General features: G+C 45.0%; 1 protein-coding gene across 1 annotated transcript in view; it reads right to left on the bottom strand.

The window, feature by feature from the left end:
* Positions 1 to 201: 201 nt before the first annotated feature.
* Positions 202 to 18,545, bottom strand: part of LOC143817472 (ecto-ADP-ribosyltransferase 5-like) — a 38,529-nt gene continuing 20,185 nt past the window's right edge. Inside the window, exons 4-6 of the mRNA XM_077298909.1 lie at positions 14,720 to 15,437; positions 5,786 to 5,818; positions 202 to 2,532 (exon numbers count right to left, since the gene is read on the bottom strand). Of these exons, the coding sequence (XP_077155024.1) occupies positions 2,525 to 2,532; positions 5,786 to 5,818; positions 14,720 to 15,437 (759 nt within the window). The 3' untranslated portion in view covers positions 202 to 2,524. The remainder of the gene's footprint in view (positions 2,533 to 5,785; positions 5,819 to 14,719; positions 15,438 to 18,545) is intronic.

Below are 18,545 nucleotides of genomic sequence, written 5' to 3'. Positions count from 1 at the left end.
TAACTACTATAATACTGCTCCTATGTACAAGAATATAACTACTATAATACTGCCCCTATGTACAAGAATAGAACTACTATAATACTGCCCCTATATACAAGAATATAACTACTATAATACTGCCCCTATGTACAAGAATAGAACTACTATAATACTGCCCCCTATGTACAAGATTATAACTACTATAATACTGCCCCTATGTACAAGAATATAACTGTTATATTACTGCCACTATGAACACGAATACAACTAACATAATACTGCTCCTTGCGTATCACATACAACTCTTTTACGCCTAATCAGGCTAGGTATACGGTATATGGTGGATTTCTGTGGGGCTTTTGCTCCTTTGTTCTGTTTTATTTTCCAATTCAGTTTTATTGGAATGATGGGAAATCAGTTTAGACATATATTTATATTGTGTGAACAAGTGTAAATTTTGGCTCCAACATTACATTGTGGCCTGATAGAGCTAAGCGTCTGTGATTATGGATCTTTCTAATACAGAAAACAAAGAGCTCCGACCTCCCACCACACATTTAGATGATTTTGTTCCTTGTGGGAGGAGTTTATATGTTTGTTTTTTTAATTCTATTTTGCTCATCTCATAAAAATGTTTTTAAAAAAGATTCAAAAAATAAGATATATATTTGCAATGATTAATGCTTTACACCTCAGCTGCTTTCTAATTGTTGTATACATTATTTTTATATAATAAAGTTGTTTTTTTTTTACAATGAACACCGAAGTTCTTGAGGTTTGTGAGTCTTAGAGTTATTACTCATTGTGTTGAATGTGCTAAAGTTGGAAAACAGTAGGCGAAGGTGGTAGTGAGCACCCAGGGAGACTCTTCTGGACTCCTCTCATGCTCATCTCACACTGTTTGTTAATGTCGTGCTCTCTACATTGTATTAAATTTCTACTTAAATTAGACTTTTTTTTAAATCAAACATTTCCATTGGATATCAGGTGAAAGCTTGTTTCCAAATTTTGAAGACTTGAATTTGTATTCGGCAGAATTATTATTATTATTGACAGCAAGTAAACTATGTTGCACTCACTATTTAAGCAGAGAATCATGGAGGGAGGGCAGTTATTGCAACTTCATATAAATAGAATTTCTTGTAAATTGCTGATATTTTGAGAAATCCATAAAGAGACTAAAAAAAAAGACATCTGGATCAAAAAAGTGATATCTTATGACTAATCAATTTTATAATTATATAAAGCCACTCAGAATAAGAGAAGAAAAAGTAGGGGTTGGGTACACACCCATTGCGGTTCCACTTCCTGCATAATGATACTATGGTTCAAATGTAAACACATTAATATAATTGAAAAAGGGATTGTTCTGAAACTGTGATAAAGGGGATGCAGAAAGGTAAGGAAGAAACATTCAATATAAAACATTTTATCAATATCAAATTCTTTCTAGCCTGAGGTTCTTCCATATTATGTGATGTATCAAAAAATATGGCAATCAAACATATAATATCATAGGACCTGATACTAGAGTTAAAAATCAGTCCATAAAGGGTAAATGTTACCCAAAGTTTGGCCTATGTGTCTTTGTCCTATAGAGAAATATTACATGTTCTCATCATATATTTTAACCAAATGATAAAATTTCATGAAGCATTTACTTTATGCTGCAGTTACACGTTGTGCTCACTATGTGTCAGGCTTGTATATAAGTTCACAGTTCATGACCAACAGATACTGGGAAAGATGGTAACTGCTCCATAAGGTTAGAAAAACATTAATAACAATTATAAAAATAATATTTATTTATATAGCGCTTTGCAAATAAGAATGAGTTAGCTGAGAATTGGTCAGTGAGCTCCCTGTGAAAGAGAGTATGTAACTCTTTTATCTGTCTTTTTCTGAGCGCCTCTGATCTGATTTATGGCCACAGATCACAGCAAAGCTGAATGAGCCGGGAAATAAAAAATCTGTAAAAATCAAACTATGCCAAATATTTAATTAAGCCAAATTCCCCAAATTAATTTTAAGCCCAAATGTATTAATTACGTAAATATTATTATTATTATTGTCACCATCAGCTTCCATAGCTCGGTACATAATATAACATAATGCATTGTTATAGCCCCCGAGGGTCCGTGAGGGGGGCTCTTCTTCACAGAGAACCTGGGCCTGTACTGTGACAGTAATACCATCCATCCCTGCACCGGACCGGCCGGCATTAGTGATCAGTGACGGAGCCCCTGCTGCTCCTGGTGCTGCCCACAATACACTGCTCTCATCACTGCGCAGTGTGGGGGTCTCCAGCATCAGATGGAAGAACAGTTGCCCCTTCTATAGTCTGGGAGCTTTCAGGGTGACTGTATCTTTAATGATCCAGACCAATTCTTGCTCGCTGGGTCCCAGTTTTCTCCTATTCTCTGGAGGTCATGATGGATCTGCTCCTCAGCCGTCTGATCTTCTGGGTCCAGTGGAGTCTCCTTTGGTCTGAGATCACGTAGGTAGGAAAGATCCTGGAGAAAGTTCTGCCAGAGCCGACACTTCAGGGAACTGAAGCCAAGAGTCAACATAAATCTATAGATCTATCATATTCATATAGATACAATATATACAAACACTGACCATCATACACATAATCCGCTGTTAGCCGAGCTCTGGAGCCAATCTGTCAAGATTCAGATAGCAGAACCAGCAAGCACTTGATACTCTGCCCAAAAAATAGTGCCATACAGTGCAGACAAAGTGTCATAATACTGCTATAGAGCACATACATCCAGTGTGTATAGAATAGAGCCATACAGTGCAGACAAAGTGTCATAATACTGCCATAGAGCACATACATACAGTGTGTATAGAGTAGAGCCATACAGTGCAGACAAAGTGTCATAATACTGCCATAGAGCACATACATCCAGTGTGTATAGAATAGAGCCATACAGTGCAGGCAGTGTCATAATACTGCCACAGAGCACATACATCCAGTGTGTATAGAATAGAGCCATACAGTGCAGACAGTGTCATAATACTGCTATAGAGCACATACATCCAGTGTGTATAGAATAGAGCTATACAGTGCAGACAGTGTCATAATACTGCTATAGAGCACATACATCCAGTGTGTATAGAATAGAGCCATACAGTGCAGGCAGTGTCATAATACTGCCACAGAGCACATACATCCAGTGTGTATAGAATAGAGCCATACAGTGCAGACAGTGTCATAATACTGCTATAGAGCACATACATCCAGTGTGTATAGAATAGAGCTATACAGTGCAGACAGTGTCATAATACTGCTATAGAGCACATACATACAGTGTGTATAGAATAGAGCCATACAGTGCAGGCAGTGTCATAATACTGCCACAGAGCACATACATCCAGTGTGTATAGAATAAAGGCATACAGAGCAGACAAAGTGTCATAATACTGACAAAGAGAACATACATCCAATGTGTATATAATAGAGCCATACAGTGCAAAGTGTAATAATACTGCCATAGAGCACATACATCCAGTGTGTATAGAATAGAGCCATACAGTGCTGACAAAGTGTCATAATACTGCCATAGAGCACATACATGTAGTGTGTATAGAATAGAGCCATACAGTGCAGACAAAGTGTCATAATACTGCCATAGAGCACATACATCCAGTGTGTATAGAATAGAGCTATACAGTGCAGACAGTGTAATAATACTGCCATAGAGCACATACATCCAGTGTGTATAGAATAGAGCTATACAGTGCAGACAAGTTGTCGTAATACTGCCATAGAGCACATACATCCAGTGTGTATAGAAAAGTGCCATACAGCGCAGACAGTGTCATAATACTGCCATAGAGCACATACATCCAGTGTGTATAGAATAGAGCTATACATTGCAGACAAGGTGTCGTAATACTGCCATAGAGCACATACATCCAGTGTGTATAGAAAAGTGCCATACAGCGCAGACAGTGTCATAATACTGCCATAGAGCACATACATACAGTGTGTATAGAATAGAGCCATACAGTGCAGACAAAGTGTCATAATACTGCCATAGAGCACATACATACACTGTGTATAGAATAGTGCCATACAGTGCAGACAAAGTGTCATAATACTGCCCTTCACAACTTTCATGCCATCATCATATGCCAGGCAATGGCCATGGGACTGCAGGACACCGGCACTGACATGACTCTTGTGCAGCCTGAGATGGTGTCTCCACAGGATTTGGTACCCTGGAAACCCCTTGCTGTCTCCGGGATTGGAGGACTAGAACCAGTGCTGCACATCGCCAAGTTGTATTTGAACTGGGACTCAAGGCAGGGAGGGGCTAGGCAGATCTTGAATGTCAGAGGGCCAGCTTAGTCAGTCTGGACAGCGACTTGGTCAGAAGCAGAGTGGAAGCGACCACTGCCCGTGGTTACAGCAGCCATGGTCACTGTCACATGCAGTGGTAGCACCGTTGCCCCAAGGGACCTTCAAAGGTCCAATGGCTTTCCCCTTTGCAACCAAGTGGTTGCCAGGTCAGACAGACGCCATGAGACAGGTCCCGGGGAACTGACAGAAGACGTGGCAGTCTCGTCAATTCTGGTCCCATCCAGTCAGGGGTTTCAGGTGGCATTGGAAACTGACGACAGGCTGAAAGCTCTCAAGGAGCAGGCGGCTTAGCCTCCCTCGGACTCAGACCTAGAGCAGGTGGCCTGGGACCAAAGATGGCTGTACCTATTAACGGTCCAGTAGGGTTCACTGGAGGCATGGTCTAGAGACCGACAGTTAGTGGTACCCTATCCATTCAGGGCAGAGTTGTTGCATATTGCACATGAGATTCCGATGGCCGGACACCTAGGGATCACTAAGATAAAGGCCAAGGTAGCCCAGTATTTCTACTGGCCAAGGTTGGGCGCTGATTTGGCTGCCTATTGCCGTTCATTCGACACCTGTCAGAAGGTGGGGAAGGTGGAGCTGAGCCCCAAAGCCCCGCTTTTAACTCAGCCGATTATTGAAGAGCCTTTCAGGTGGATCAAAGTTGATCTGATTGGAAAAATGGCCACTCCCAGCAACTTCGGGAAATGCTTCATACTGACGGTAGTAGATTATGCTACCCGGTACGCGTAGTTGGTAGCCTTGTCACCCATTCAGGTTGACAAGGTTGCCACCTCCTTACTGGAAATTTTTTCCTTAGTGGGTGTCCCCCCAGGAAATGCTCAACGACCGAGAGTCCCAGTTCATGTGGCAGCTGATGGAGTCCCTCTGTAAGCAAATACATGTGCAACATCTGGTGGCCAGCCCATACGACCCACAGACTAATGGCCTGGGCGAGCGGTTCAATGGCACTCTGATGCAGATGTTTAAGATGTTGGTTGACTCGCATGGGTGCGACTGGGAGCAATACCTCCCACACCTGCTATTTGCTTACTGAGAAGTTCAACAGGCCTCAATGAGGTTCTCCCCCTTTGAGCTCCTGCTTGTGAGAGGAGCTACCAGTTGGGTTAAAAGGTATGAGTTCTGGTCTCCGTACCCCAGGACCAGCCTTAGGCGCCCTGGGAGGGCCCATACCTCGTGCACCAGCAGCTCAACACTGCAACATACTTGGTGACCCTGGACCACGCCTGGGAAAGGAGGAAGGCCTTCTACATGGACATGATGAAGGCATATCATGAGCAGGAGGCCTGCGCTCTCCCCGTATGATCTATACATTGCTCATGTAATAGATTTATACAGTGCAGATATAGTAGATCTATACAGTGTACATGTAATACACCTATGTAGATTGTATATATAGTAGATTTATAACGATAAGTTTCTTACCAGAATTGCACACTGGGAAATCTCTCTTCTCGTCTGAAAGACAAAATTCACAATTCACAATGAGTGGGAAATATTCACGTGTTCTCCATAAGAGTTCTGGATCCATGGTCTCCTGCAGCACGCTCATTATTGTCACCAAGGGCGGCCTTATTATTTATTTATTTTACTAATTTTTACAGCACCATTAATTCCATAACACTTTACAGACATCATCCCTGTCCCCATCGAGGCTCACAATCTTTTCCCTATCAGTCTTTGGAGTGTGGGAGGAAACCAGGGAACCCGGAGGAAACCCACGCAAACACGGGGAGAACATACAAACTCCTGACAGATGTTATCCGTGGTGGGATTTGAAACCAGGACCCCAATTCTGCAAAGCAACAGTGCTAACCACTGTACAGTGCTAACAACTGAGCCACCGGACTTCCCCTTGACCTGTCATTGAAGGTGGACTAAATGATAATTATGACCAAATGCTATGAAATTTGTGTATTTTTTTCCAATTCTTGCGGTATTTTTGTGATTGTCACGATATGGTATGAAATATCATATAAGTAGTTTCTCTTGCTAGCAAGCTGTGGGCTAAAAAAAGCCCCCCCCCTTCCCTTTCACTCAGCCAAGAGCTGCCTTGCCAATGTACATGGGGGAAGAGCGTTTTATTGCCTAAAGGAATTTTTACGACCAGGTTAGAATCTTCCTCCAGCAAGAACTGGATTCTAAGGGTACTGTCTCACAGTGGCACTTTTGTCGCTACGACGGTACGATCCGTGACGTTCCAGCGATATCCATACGATATCGCTGTGTCTGACACGCAGCAGCGATCAGGGACCCTGCTGAGAATCGTACGTCGTAGCAGATCGTTTGGAACTTTCTTTCATCGCTGGATCTCCCGCTGTCATCGTTGGATCGGTGTGTGTGTGTTGTGATTTTGCTTTTTGCTCCCTCTAGTGGTCATTAGTGATTTGACTCTGGAGCGTCTGTCTTTTCCTATATCCTCACCTGGGCCGTTAGTTCAGGGGCGTTGCTATATAAGCTCCCTGGACCTTCAGTTCAATGCCTGGCATCGTTGAAATCAGAGCTAATCTGTTGTGCTCTTGTCCTCTGATCCTGGTTCCTGTTTTTCAAGCTAAGTCTGCTTCTTTGCTTTTTGCTTTTGTTTTGTTTGGTATTTTTGTCCAGCTTGTTCCTATCTGTATCCTGACCTTTGCTGGAAGCTCTAGGGGGCTGGTGTTCTCCCCCCGGACCGTTAGACGGTTCGGGGGTTCTTGAATCTCCAGCGTGGATTTTTATAGGGTTTTTGTTGACCAGATAAGTTATCTTGCTATATTCTGCTATTAGTAAGCTGGCCTCTCTTTGCTGAACCTGGTTCATTTCTGTGTTTGTCATTTCCTCTTACCTCACCGTTATTATTTGTGGGGGGCTTGTATCTTGCTTTGGGGTCCCTTTCTCTGGAGGCAAGAGAGGTCTTTGTTTTCTTCTCCTAGGGGTAGTTAGATTCTCCGGCTGGCGCGAGTCATCTAGCGATCACCGTAGGCATGATCCCCGGCTACTTCTAGTGTTGGCGTTAGGAGTAGCTATTTGGTCAACCCAGTTACCACAGCCCTATGAGCTGGATTTTTGTATCTTGCAGACTTACACGTTCCTCTGAGACCCTGTCCACTGGGGTCATAACAGTATGCCAGGCCAGTATTAAATGTTTAATGCATTGCAGAAGTGGGATTATAAGAAAGAAAATTTTGAGGTTTTTTTTTTCCCTCTCTCATTTTTTTTTTTTTTTTTCTTTTCCCCTTTACCTCAGAGTGGCTTAAGCTTGCTGCAGACATGAATGTCCAGACCTTGATTACAAGTGTGGACCAGCTTGCCGCTCGTGTGCAGGGTATACAAGATTATGTTACCAGAAATCCTAGGTCTGAACCCAAGATTCCGATTCCTGAACTGTTTTCAGGAGACCGATTTAAGTTTAGGAATTTCAGGAATAATTGTAAATTATTTTTGTCCCTGAAACCTTGTTCGTCTGGAGACTCTGCTCAACAAGTAAAAATTGTTATTTCATTCTTACGGGGTGACCCTCAGGATTGGGCTTTTTCGTTGGCGCCAGGAGATCCGGCATTGGCTGATATTGATGCGTTTTTTCTGGCGCTCGGTTTACTTTATGAGGAACCCAATCTTGAGATTCAGGCAGAGAAAGCCTTGCTGGCTATGTCTCAGGGCCAGGACGAGGCTGAGGTGTATTGCCAAAAATTTCGGAAATGGTCCGTGCTGACACATTGGAACGAGTGTGCACTGGCCGCTAATTTTAGAAATGGCCTTTCTGAGGCCATTAAGAATGTTATGGTGGGTTTTCCCATTCCCACAGGTCTGAATGATACCATGTCCCTGGCTATTCAAATTGACCGGCGGTTGCGGGAGCGCAAAACCGCAAATTCCCTCATGTTGTTGTCTGAACAGACACCTGATGTGATGCAATGTGATAGAAAAACCGCAAATTCCCTCATGGTGTTGTCTGAACGGACACCTGATTTGATGCAATGTGATAGAATCCTGACTAGAAATGAGAGGAAAATTCATAGACGCCGGAATGGCTTGTGCTACTACTGTGGTGATTCTACACATGTCATCTCAGCATGCTCTAAACGTATATCTAAGGTTGTTAGTCCTGTCACCGTTGGTAATTTGCATCCTAAGTTTATTCTGTCTGTAACTTTGATTTGCTCACTGTCATCTTATCCTGTCATGGCGTTTGTAGATTCAGGTGCTGCCCTGAGTCTTATGGATCTCTCATTTGCTAAGCGCTGTGGTTTTATTCTTGAACCATTAGAAAATCCTATCCCTCTTAGGGGTATTGATGCTACGCCATTGGCAGAAAATAAGCCGCAGTATTGGACACAGGTTACCATGTGCATGACTCCTGAACACCGCGAGGTGATACGTTTTCTCGTTCTACATAAAATGCATGATTTGGTTGTTTTGGGGCTGCCATGGTTACAGACCCATAATCCAGTCCTTGACTGGAAGGCTATGTCAGTGTCTAGTTGGGGCTGTCGTGGTATTCATGAGGATTCCCTGCCTGTGTCTATTGCTTCTTCTACGCCTTCGGAAGTTCCGGAGTACTTGTCTGATTATCAGGATGTCTTTAGCGAGTCCAGGTCCAGTGCATTGCCTCCTCATAGGGAATGTGACTGTGCAATAGATTTGATTCCAGGCAGTAAATTTCCTAAGGGAAGACTGTTTAATCTGTCGATACCTGAACATACCGCTATGCGTTCATATATCAAGGAGTCTCTGGAGAAAGGACACATCCGTCCGTCTTCTTCCCCTCTTGGTGCGGGATTCTTTTTTGTGGCTAAAAAGGACGGATCTTTGAGACCTTGTATTGATTATCGACTTTTAAATAAGATCACTGTCAAATTTCAGTATCCTTTACCGCTGTTGTCTGACTTGTTTGCCCGGATTAAGGGTGCCAAGTGGTTCACCAAGATAGACCTTCGTGGTGCGTACAACCTTGTGCGCATTAAGCAAGGGGATGAATGGAAAACCGCATTCAATACGCCCGAAGGTCATTTTGAGTACTTGGTGATGCCTTTTGGGCTCTCTAATGCCCCTTCAGTTTTTCAGTCCTTTATGCATGACATTTTCCGGAACTATCTGGATAAATTTCTGATCGTTTATCTGGATGATATTCTGGTTTTTTCTGATAATTGGGACTCGCATGTGGAGCAGGTCAGGTTGGTCTTTAAAATTTTGCGTGAAAATTCTTTGTTTGTCAAGGGCTCAAAGTGTCTTTTTGGTGTACAGAAGGTTCCCTTTTTGGGGTTCATTTTTTCCCCTTCTGCTGTGGAGATGGACCCAGTCAAGGTCCGAGCTATTCTTGATTGGACTCAGCCCTCGTCAGTTAAGAGTCTTCAGAAGTTCTTGGGTTTCGCTAACTTCTACCGTCGTTTTATCGCTAACTTTTCTAGCATTGTGAAACCTTTGACGGATATGACCAAGAAGGGCTCCGATGTGGTTAATTGGGCTCCTGCTGCCGTGGAGGCTTTCCAGGAGTTGAAACGTCGGTTTACTTCGGCGCCTGTTTTGTGCCAGCCTGATGTCTCGCTTCCCTTTCAAGTTGAGGTGGATGCTTCAGAGATTGGAGCAGGGGCCGTTTTGTCGCAGAGAGGCCCTGGTTGCTCTGTTATGAGACCTTGCGCCTTTTTCTCTAGGAAGTTTTCGCCTGCGGAGCGAAATTATGATGTGGGCAATCGGGAGTTGTTGGCCATGAAATGGGCATTTGAGGAGTGGCGTCATTGGCTCGAGGGTGCTAAGCATCGTGTGGTGGTCTTGACTGATCACAAAAATCTGATGTATCTCGAGTCTGCTAAACGCCTGAATCCTAGACAGGCCCGCTGGTCATTGTTTTTCTCCCGATTTGACTTTGTTGTCTCGTATTTACCAGGTTCAAAGAATGTGAAGGCCGATGCTCTTTCCAGGAGCTTTGTGCCTGATGCTCCTGGAGTCGCTGAACCTGTTGGTATTCTTAAGGATGGTATTATCTTGTCAGCTATTTCTCCTGATCTGCGACGTGTGTTGCAGAGATTTCAGGCTGATAGGCCTGATTCTTGTCCACCTGACAGACTGTTTGTGCCTGATAAGTGGACCAGCAGAGTCATTTCCGAGGTTCATTCCTCGGTGTTGGCAGGTCACCCAGGAATTTTTGGCACCAGAGATCTGGTGGCCAGATCCTTTTGGTGGCCTTCCTTGTCTAGGGATGTGCGGTCATTTGTACAGTCCTGTGGGACTTGTGCTCGAGCTAAGCCTTGCTGTTCTCGTGCCAGCGGGTTGCTCTTGCCCTTGCCTGTCCCTAAGAGACCTTGGACACATATCTCCATGGATTTCATTTCTGATCTTCCGGTGTCTCAGGGCATGTCTGTTATCTGGGTGATATGTGATCGCTTCTCCAAGATGGTCCATTTGGTTCCTTTGCCTAAACTGCCTTCCTCTTCCGATCTGGTTCCTGTGTTTTTCCAGAACGTGGTTCGTTTGCACGGCATCCCTGAGAATATTGTGTCAGACAGAGGATCCCAGTTCGTTTCCAGATTCTGGCGATCCTTTTGTAGTAGGATGGGCATTGACTTGTCGTTTTCGTCTGCTTTCCATCCTCAGACTAATGGACAGACGGAGCGAACTAATCAGACTTTGGAGGCTTATTTGAGGTGTTTTGTCTCTGCTGATCAGGACGATTGGGTGACCTTCTTGCCGTTAGCTGAGTTTGCCCTTAATAATCGGGCTAGTTCCGCCACCTTGGTTTCGCCGTTTTTCTGCAACTCTGGTTTCCACCCTCGTTTTTCTTCGGGTCATGTGGAACCTTCTGACTGCCCTGGGGTGGATTCTGTGGTGGATAGGTTGCAGCGGATCTGGAATCTTGTGGTGGACCACTTGAAGTTGTCACAGGAGAGGGCTCAGCGCTTTGCCAACCGCCGCCGCGGTGTGGGTCCCCGACTACGTGTTGGGGATTTGGTATGGCTTTCTTCCCGCTTTGTTCCTATGAAGGTTTCCTCTCCCAAATTTAAACCTCGTTTTATTGGTCCTTACAAGATATTGGAAATTCTTAATCCTGTATCCTTTCGCCTGGATCTACCTGTGTCGTTTGCTATCCACAACGTGTTTCATAGGTCCTTGTTGCGGCGGTACGTTGCGCCTGTGGTTCCTTCTGCTGAGCCTCCTGCTCCGGTGTTGGTTGAGGGCGAGTTGGAGTACGTGGTCGAGAAGATCTTGGATTCTCGTCTCTCCAGGCGGAGGCTTCAGTACCTGGTCAAGTGGAAGGGCTATGGTCAGGAAGATAATTCCTGGGTGGTCGCCTCTGATGTTCATGCGGCCGATTTAGTTCGTGCCTTTCACGCCGCTCATCCTGATCGCCCTGGTGGTCGTGGTGAGGGTTCGGTGACCCCTCACTAAGGGGGGGGTACTGTTGTGATTTTGCTTTTTGCTCCCTCTAGTGGTCATTAGTGATTTGACTCTGGAGCGTCTGTCTTTTCCTATATCCTCACCTGGGCCGTTAGTTCAGGGGCGTTGCTATATAAGCTCCCTGGACCTTCAGTTCAATGCCTGGCATCGTTGAAATCAGAGCTAATCTGTTGTGCTCTTGTCCTCTGATCCTGGTTCCTGTTTTTCAAGCTAAGTCTGCTTCTTTGCTTTTTGCTTTTGTTTTGTTTGGTATTTTTGTCCAGCTTGTTCCTATCTGTATCCTGACCTTTGCTGGAAGCTCTAGGGGGCTGGTGTTCTCCCCCCGGACCGTTAGACGGTTCGGGGGTTCTTGAATCTCCAGCGTGGATTTTTATAGGGTTTTTGTTGACCAGATAAGTTATCTTGCTATATTCTGCTATTAGTAAGCTGGCCTCTCTTTGCTGAACCTGGTTCATTTCTGTGTTTGTCATTTCCTCTTACCTCACCGTTATTATTTGTGGGGGGCTTGTATCTTGCTTTGGGGTCCCTTTCTCTGGAGGCAAGAGAGGTCTTTGTTTTCTTCTCCTAGGGGTAGTTAGATTCTCCGGCTGGCGCGAGTCATCTAGCGATCACCGTAGGCATGATCCCCGGCTACTTCTAGTGTTGGCGTTAGGAGTAGCTATTTGGTCAACCCAGTTACCACAGCCCTATGAGCTGGATTTTTGTATCTTGCAGACTTACACGTTCCTCTGAGACCCTGTCCACTGGGGTCATAACAGTGTGACACCGATCCAACGATGCGTGCGCTTGTAACCAGGTTAAACATCGGGTTACTAAGCGCAGGGCCACGCTTAGTAACTCGATGTTTACCCTGGTTACCATCGTAAAAGTAAAAAAAAACAAACAGTACATACTCACATTCCGGTGTCCGTCAGGTCCCTTGCCGTCTGCTTCCCGCACTGACTGACTGCCGGCCGTAAAGTAAGAGCGGCCCTGCGCTTAGTAACCCGATGTTTACCCTGGTTACCCGGGGCCTTCGGCATCGTTGGTCGCTGGAGAGCGGTCTGTGTGACAGCTCTCCAGCGACCACACAACGACTTTCCAACGATCATGGCCAGGTCGTATCGCTGGTCGTGATCGTTGAAAGTTGCAGAGTGTGACAGTACCCTTAGTCTCTAGAACACATGGAAGTTCTTTGTTTTGTTTTTGTAAGATATTACACTAACCGTTTAAGTTAAGAACACGAAAATATATATTCTTACTTCCCCTCGGTGGATCGACCCATCCCTCGAAACACGGGCTTCTAACTCCATCTAGTAAAGAAGTAGGGATTTCTCTGTAAATATGTATCCCAGATAGGACATATTTGATCTCATTAGAATGCCCACGTTAATCCGAGATGAATGCTGGGTTTGTTACGACTATGACATGTGTTGTAGCGAAGTTATAGAAAGTAGATAAATTTAAGGTTGAAGTACTCAGAATGTAGAGAGAGGAGGGTCTGGATAAGCCAGCCTTTCTGTGATGTCACTAGCTGCAGGTTTTAAGTTTGTGGCAGGCTCCCCAGCAGGATTTCTTGTCTTTTCCTGGAGAGCCCTGAGCACGTCCAATGAGCTGGGACGTATGGTTGCCTGCAATGCAATGAACTGAGAATATGTGAGTGTTATCTTTTCTCCTTTAATCCCCTTTATGTTATAATTACCTTGTACATATTTGCAATTGTCTCTTTTGTAACATCCTTGTAAAATAACTTTTTATAAACACTGCCTAAAAATCATTTATGGGGTATAATATTTAATACTAGTTCGTTCTTCCTGCCCTAAACCGTACCCTGTCTCTGAAGGGAATTACGCTACTGTTTTGGGTTAGCTTCGGACCCGTGTAATCGAAGCTGGTGGCGGCACGACCGTGTGCAGGCCTTTGGGTGTTGTAGCGATTGCGGCTTGATAATTATTGTTCCTGCCTGAGCAGGAGTAGTTTATCGTGTCGCTGCAGCGTGCCCAATAGCCAGTACATAGCAGGCAGCCTTTCTGGCGACTAATTACCCTAGGTGCAGTACCTAATCTGACCTGAGAGAAAGGGGGGTGCCAGAGAGCTGCGAGGTTTAAGGGGAACTGTAAGCAGGATATACACAAATCCCTGCAGTTCATGGTATATTGAAGAGCAGTGGGATACCTAAAATAAGCCCCTGCTGTAAACTAAGAGGTCCCTAGCCTTGTGTGTGTTTTTTCATCACATTGTGGCAGTGGAGGGATAACTAAGATAAGCCCCCTGCACATGTGATAGCCGTCTGTTGGTCTAAAGTCACCCCAATCCGTGACATACTGGTGACAGTGGTCAGGAATCCCTGTGGATTTCATGACCAATTGGTTGCAGCGGCTAAGGGATCCTGACAATTGGTGGCAGCGGTGGGATCGTGACAGTGATCATAACACTTACAGCACTGTGGCTGTTGACAATGACTGTGAAATCGGAGTGGGAGTCAAGTTCTGTAGAAAGTGTGAGTTATAGTCATAAGAAATGTAAAGACTCCAACTAGGTTTTGCTCGGCTAACAGGAGATTAGTAGAAGCTTCAGTTGGAACCATGTAAGAGACAGTGGAAAGTTCTCAGATACAAGGGAAGTTACTCTCTTGGAAAGATGTAGAAGCCATGTGATTAGTCAACAGCTTCAAGATACTGTACAGTGGATAACTACAGAACCTTCTCTCTACGATGGACACACATGGATACGTCTCTATTAGTGATGAGTGAGTGTACTCGTTGCTCGGGTTTTCCCGGGCACGCTTGGGTGACCTCCGAGTATTTGTTATTGCTCGGAGATATAGTTTTCATCGCCTCAGTTGCATGATTTACGGCTTCCAGATACGCTGAATACATGCGAGGAATGCCTGTTTGTTAGGGAATTCCCACATGTATTCAGCTCGGAGGTCACCCAAGCGTGCTTGGGAAAACCCGAGCAACGAGTACACTCGTTTATCACTAGTCTCTATCTATAGACATAGACACTTACCTCCTAAGTATGTGCAGTTGAAGTGACTGCACATTTCACACGTAGTGTTCAAAGTATAAACATTCCCACTTTTCTCCACAAATCGGAATTTCTCAGCCACCGGGATCAGAACTTCCTGTTCCTTGGGGAAGAAGGAGATTCGGTGGATGTCCACTCCAAAGCAGGTTGTTATCTCAAAGAACAATCCCCCAGAATATTCTTTGGCTACTTCTATATTCCGAGAGGAAGAAGTGAATCTCCCGAACCTCAGGTCCACATCCTCCGACACCTGCAGAGAGATATCTGTGCCCCTGTAGACTTTATAAGTCTTGGTCAGTCTTTTTGAGTTCTTCCTCAGCACCTGCAAGGCTCGGGTCAAGTAGAAGTGTAAAGCCTTATAATGGAAGTCCTCCATGTAGTGCTGTCTAGACCGTCCAGCCCCAGTCACATTCGCATTGAGTTCTTTATAGATTGGGCTTCCCTTCGGCCAGTCTGTGGTGTAGACGATGATCGCTATCCCAAACTCATCCATAAAGCCACTAGGCAGTCGCACTGAGTTCTTTAACTTATTCCACTGCCCCGTTGCCCGCTCCCATGCTAAACCAAAGGCCAAGTTGAAGGACTGTTCCCAAGTTAAAATTTTGGGCATGAGATCTTTCTCGTATTGATCAGAGCATCCAATGTACTGGTCATCAAATGAGTTTGGGCTGAAGTCCAGAATCTGATGCTTACACTTCATCTACAAGGAACAGGAAGAAGATGACGTGTGAAGACATATTCACTAAAGAGAAAGACTGTAGAGAATGTAGTTCACAGCACAGAGGATGCCATATTATGGAAAATAGAGGACATGGTAAAGGAGAATAGAATGCAAAGCATGAAGAGTGGAGGTCACCGCATGGACAGCAGAGGCCATATTCTGGAAAATAGAAGGCATGAAGTGAGAATAAAGGCCAAAGTTTGGAGACTGCAGGAGAAAAGGCCATGAATGAAGAATGAACAGTACGGAGAGCAGAGGTCACAGTATGGAGACTGTAGGTCCTAGTATGGAGTGTGGAGGTCACGATACATAGAGTAGAGGCAATAGCATGGAGAGAGAAAAGGCCATGTATTAAGAGTGAAGGTCACAGTATGGAGACTGTAGGTCCTAGTATGGAGTGTGGAGGTCATCATGATACAGAAAGTAGCGGTCATAGCATGGAGAGAGAAAAGGCCATGGTATGAAGAGTGGAGGTTATAGCATGGATAATGAGGTCATTGTATGGAGAGTGGAGGTCATAACATGGAGAGTGGAGTATATAGCATGGAAATGAGGTCATTGTATGGAGAGTGGAGTATATAAAATGGAGAGTGGAGATCGTAGTATGGAGAGTGGAGATCGTAGTATGGAGAGTGGAGAACATAGTATGGAGAGTGGAGTATATAGCATGGAGCGTAGAGGTCATAGTATGGAGAGTGAAGGTCATAACATGGAGAATGGAAGTCATAGTATGGAGAGTTGAGGCCATATAATTGAGACTGAATGTCATAGCACGGAGAGCGTAGGTCATGATATGGAGAGTGGAGTATATACAGTAGCATGGAAATGAGGTCATTGTATGGAGAGTGGAGATCGTAGTATGGAGAGTGGAGTATATAGCATGGAGAGTGGAGATCATAGTATGGAGAGTGGAGATCGTAGTATGGAGAGTGGAGAACGTAGTATGGAGAGTGGAGAACGTAGTATGGAGAGTGGAGATCGTAGTATGGAGAGTGGAGAACGTAGTATGGAGAGTGGAGAACGTAGTATGGAAGGTGGAGAACGTAGTATGGAGAGTGGAGATCGTAGTATGGAGAGTGGAGATCGTAGTATGGAGAGTGGAGAACGTAGTATGGAGAGTGGAGACCATAGTATGGAAAGTGGAGAATGTAGTATGGAGAGTGGAGAATGTGGTATGGAGAGTGGAGACCGTAGTATGGAGAGTGGAGGTCGTAGTATGGAGAGTGGAGAACGTAGTATGGAGAGTGGAGACCATAGTATGGAGAGTGGAGATCGTAGTATGGAGAGTGGAGAATGTAGTATGGAGAGTGGAGATCGTAGTATGGAGAGTGGAGGTCGTAGTATGGAGAGTGGAGATCGTAGTATGGAGAGTGGAGGTCGTAGTATGGAGAGTGTAGAACGTAGTATGGAGAGTGGAGATCGTAGTATGGAGAGTGGAGAACGTAGTATGGAGAGTGGAGAACGTAGTATGGAGAGTGGAGATCGTAGTATGGAGAGTGGAGACCGTAGTATGGAGAGTGGAGAACGTAGTATGGAAAGTGAAGAACGTAGTATGGAGAGTGGAGTATATAGTATGGAGAGTGGAGATCGTAGTATGGAGAGTGGAGATCGTAGTATGGATAGTGGAGAACGTAGTATGGAGAGTGGAGAACGTAGTATGGAGAGTGGAGATCGTAGTATGGATAGTGGAGAACGTAGTATGGAGAGTGGAGAACGTAGTATGGAGAGTGGAATATATAGTATGGAGAGTGGAGATTGTAGTATGGAGAGTGGAGAACGTAGTATGGAGAGTGGAGAACATAGTATGGAGAGTGGAGAATGTAGTATGGAGAGTGGAGTATATAGCATGGAGAGTGGAGAACGTAGTATGGAGAGTGGAGATCGTAGTATGGAGAGTGGAGATCGTAGTATGGAGAGTGGAGTATATAGCATGGAGAGTGGAGAACATAGTATGGAGAGTGGAGATCGTAGTATGGAGAGTGGAGACCGTAGTATCGAGAGTGGAGAACGTAGTATGGAGAGTGGAGACCATAGTATCGAGAGTGGAGACCGTAGTATGGAGAGTGGAGTATATAGTATGGAGAGTGGAGACCGTAGTATCGAGAGTGGAGACCGTAGTATGGAGAGTGGAGAACGTAGTATGGAGAGTGGAGAACGTAGTATGGAGAGTGGAGATCATAGCATGGAAAGTGGAGACCGTAGTATGGAGAGTGGAGAATGTAGTATGGAGAGTGGAGACCGTAGTATGCAGAGTGGAGAACGTAGTATGGAGAGTGGAGTATATAGCATGGAGAGTGGAGACCGTAGTATGGAGAGTGGAGAACGTAGTATGGAGAGTGGGGATCGTATTATGGAGAGTGGAGATCGTAGTATGGAGAGTGGAGATCGTAGTATGGAGAGTGGAGAACGTAGTATGGAGAGTGGAGAACGTAGTATGGAGAGTGGAGGCCGTAGTATGGAGAGTGGAGAACATAGTATGGAGAGTGGAGAACGTAGTATGGAGAGTGGAGAATGTAGTATGGAGAGTGGAGACCGTAGTATGGAGAGTGGAGGTCGTAGTATGGAGATCGTAGTATGGAGAGTGGAGACCGTAGTATGGAGAGTGGAGAACGTAGTATGGAGAGTGGAGATTGTAGTATGGAGCGTGGAGTATATAGTATGGAGAGTGGAGTATATAGCATGGAGAGTGGAGACCGTAGTATGAAGAGTGGAGAACGTAGTATGGAGAGTGGAGACCGTAGTATGGAGAGTGGAGATCGTAGTATGGAGAGTGGAGAACATAGTATGGAGAGTGGAGAACGTGGTATGGAGAGTGGAGACCGTAGTATGGAGAGTGGAGACCGTAGTATGGAGAGTGGAGAACGTAGTATGGAGAGTGGAGTATATAGCATGGAGAGTGGAGATCGTAGTATGGAGAGTGGAGAACGTAGTATGGAGAGTGGAGACCGTAGTATGGAGAGTGGAGACCGTAGTATGGAGAGTGGAGAACGTAGTATGGAGAGTGGAGACCGTAGTATGGAGAGTGGAGAACGTAGTATGGAGAGTGGAGAACGTAGTATGGAGAGTGGAGAACGTAGTATGGAGAGT

Source organism: Ranitomeya variabilis, chromosome 3 (assembly GCF_051348905.1).
Source record: "Ranitomeya variabilis isolate aRanVar5 chromosome 3, aRanVar5.hap1, whole genome shotgun sequence".
Taxonomy (NCBI): domain Eukaryota; kingdom Metazoa; phylum Chordata; class Amphibia; order Anura; family Dendrobatidae; genus Ranitomeya; species Ranitomeya variabilis.
This window is presented reverse-complemented; position numbering and strand designations above follow the sequence as displayed.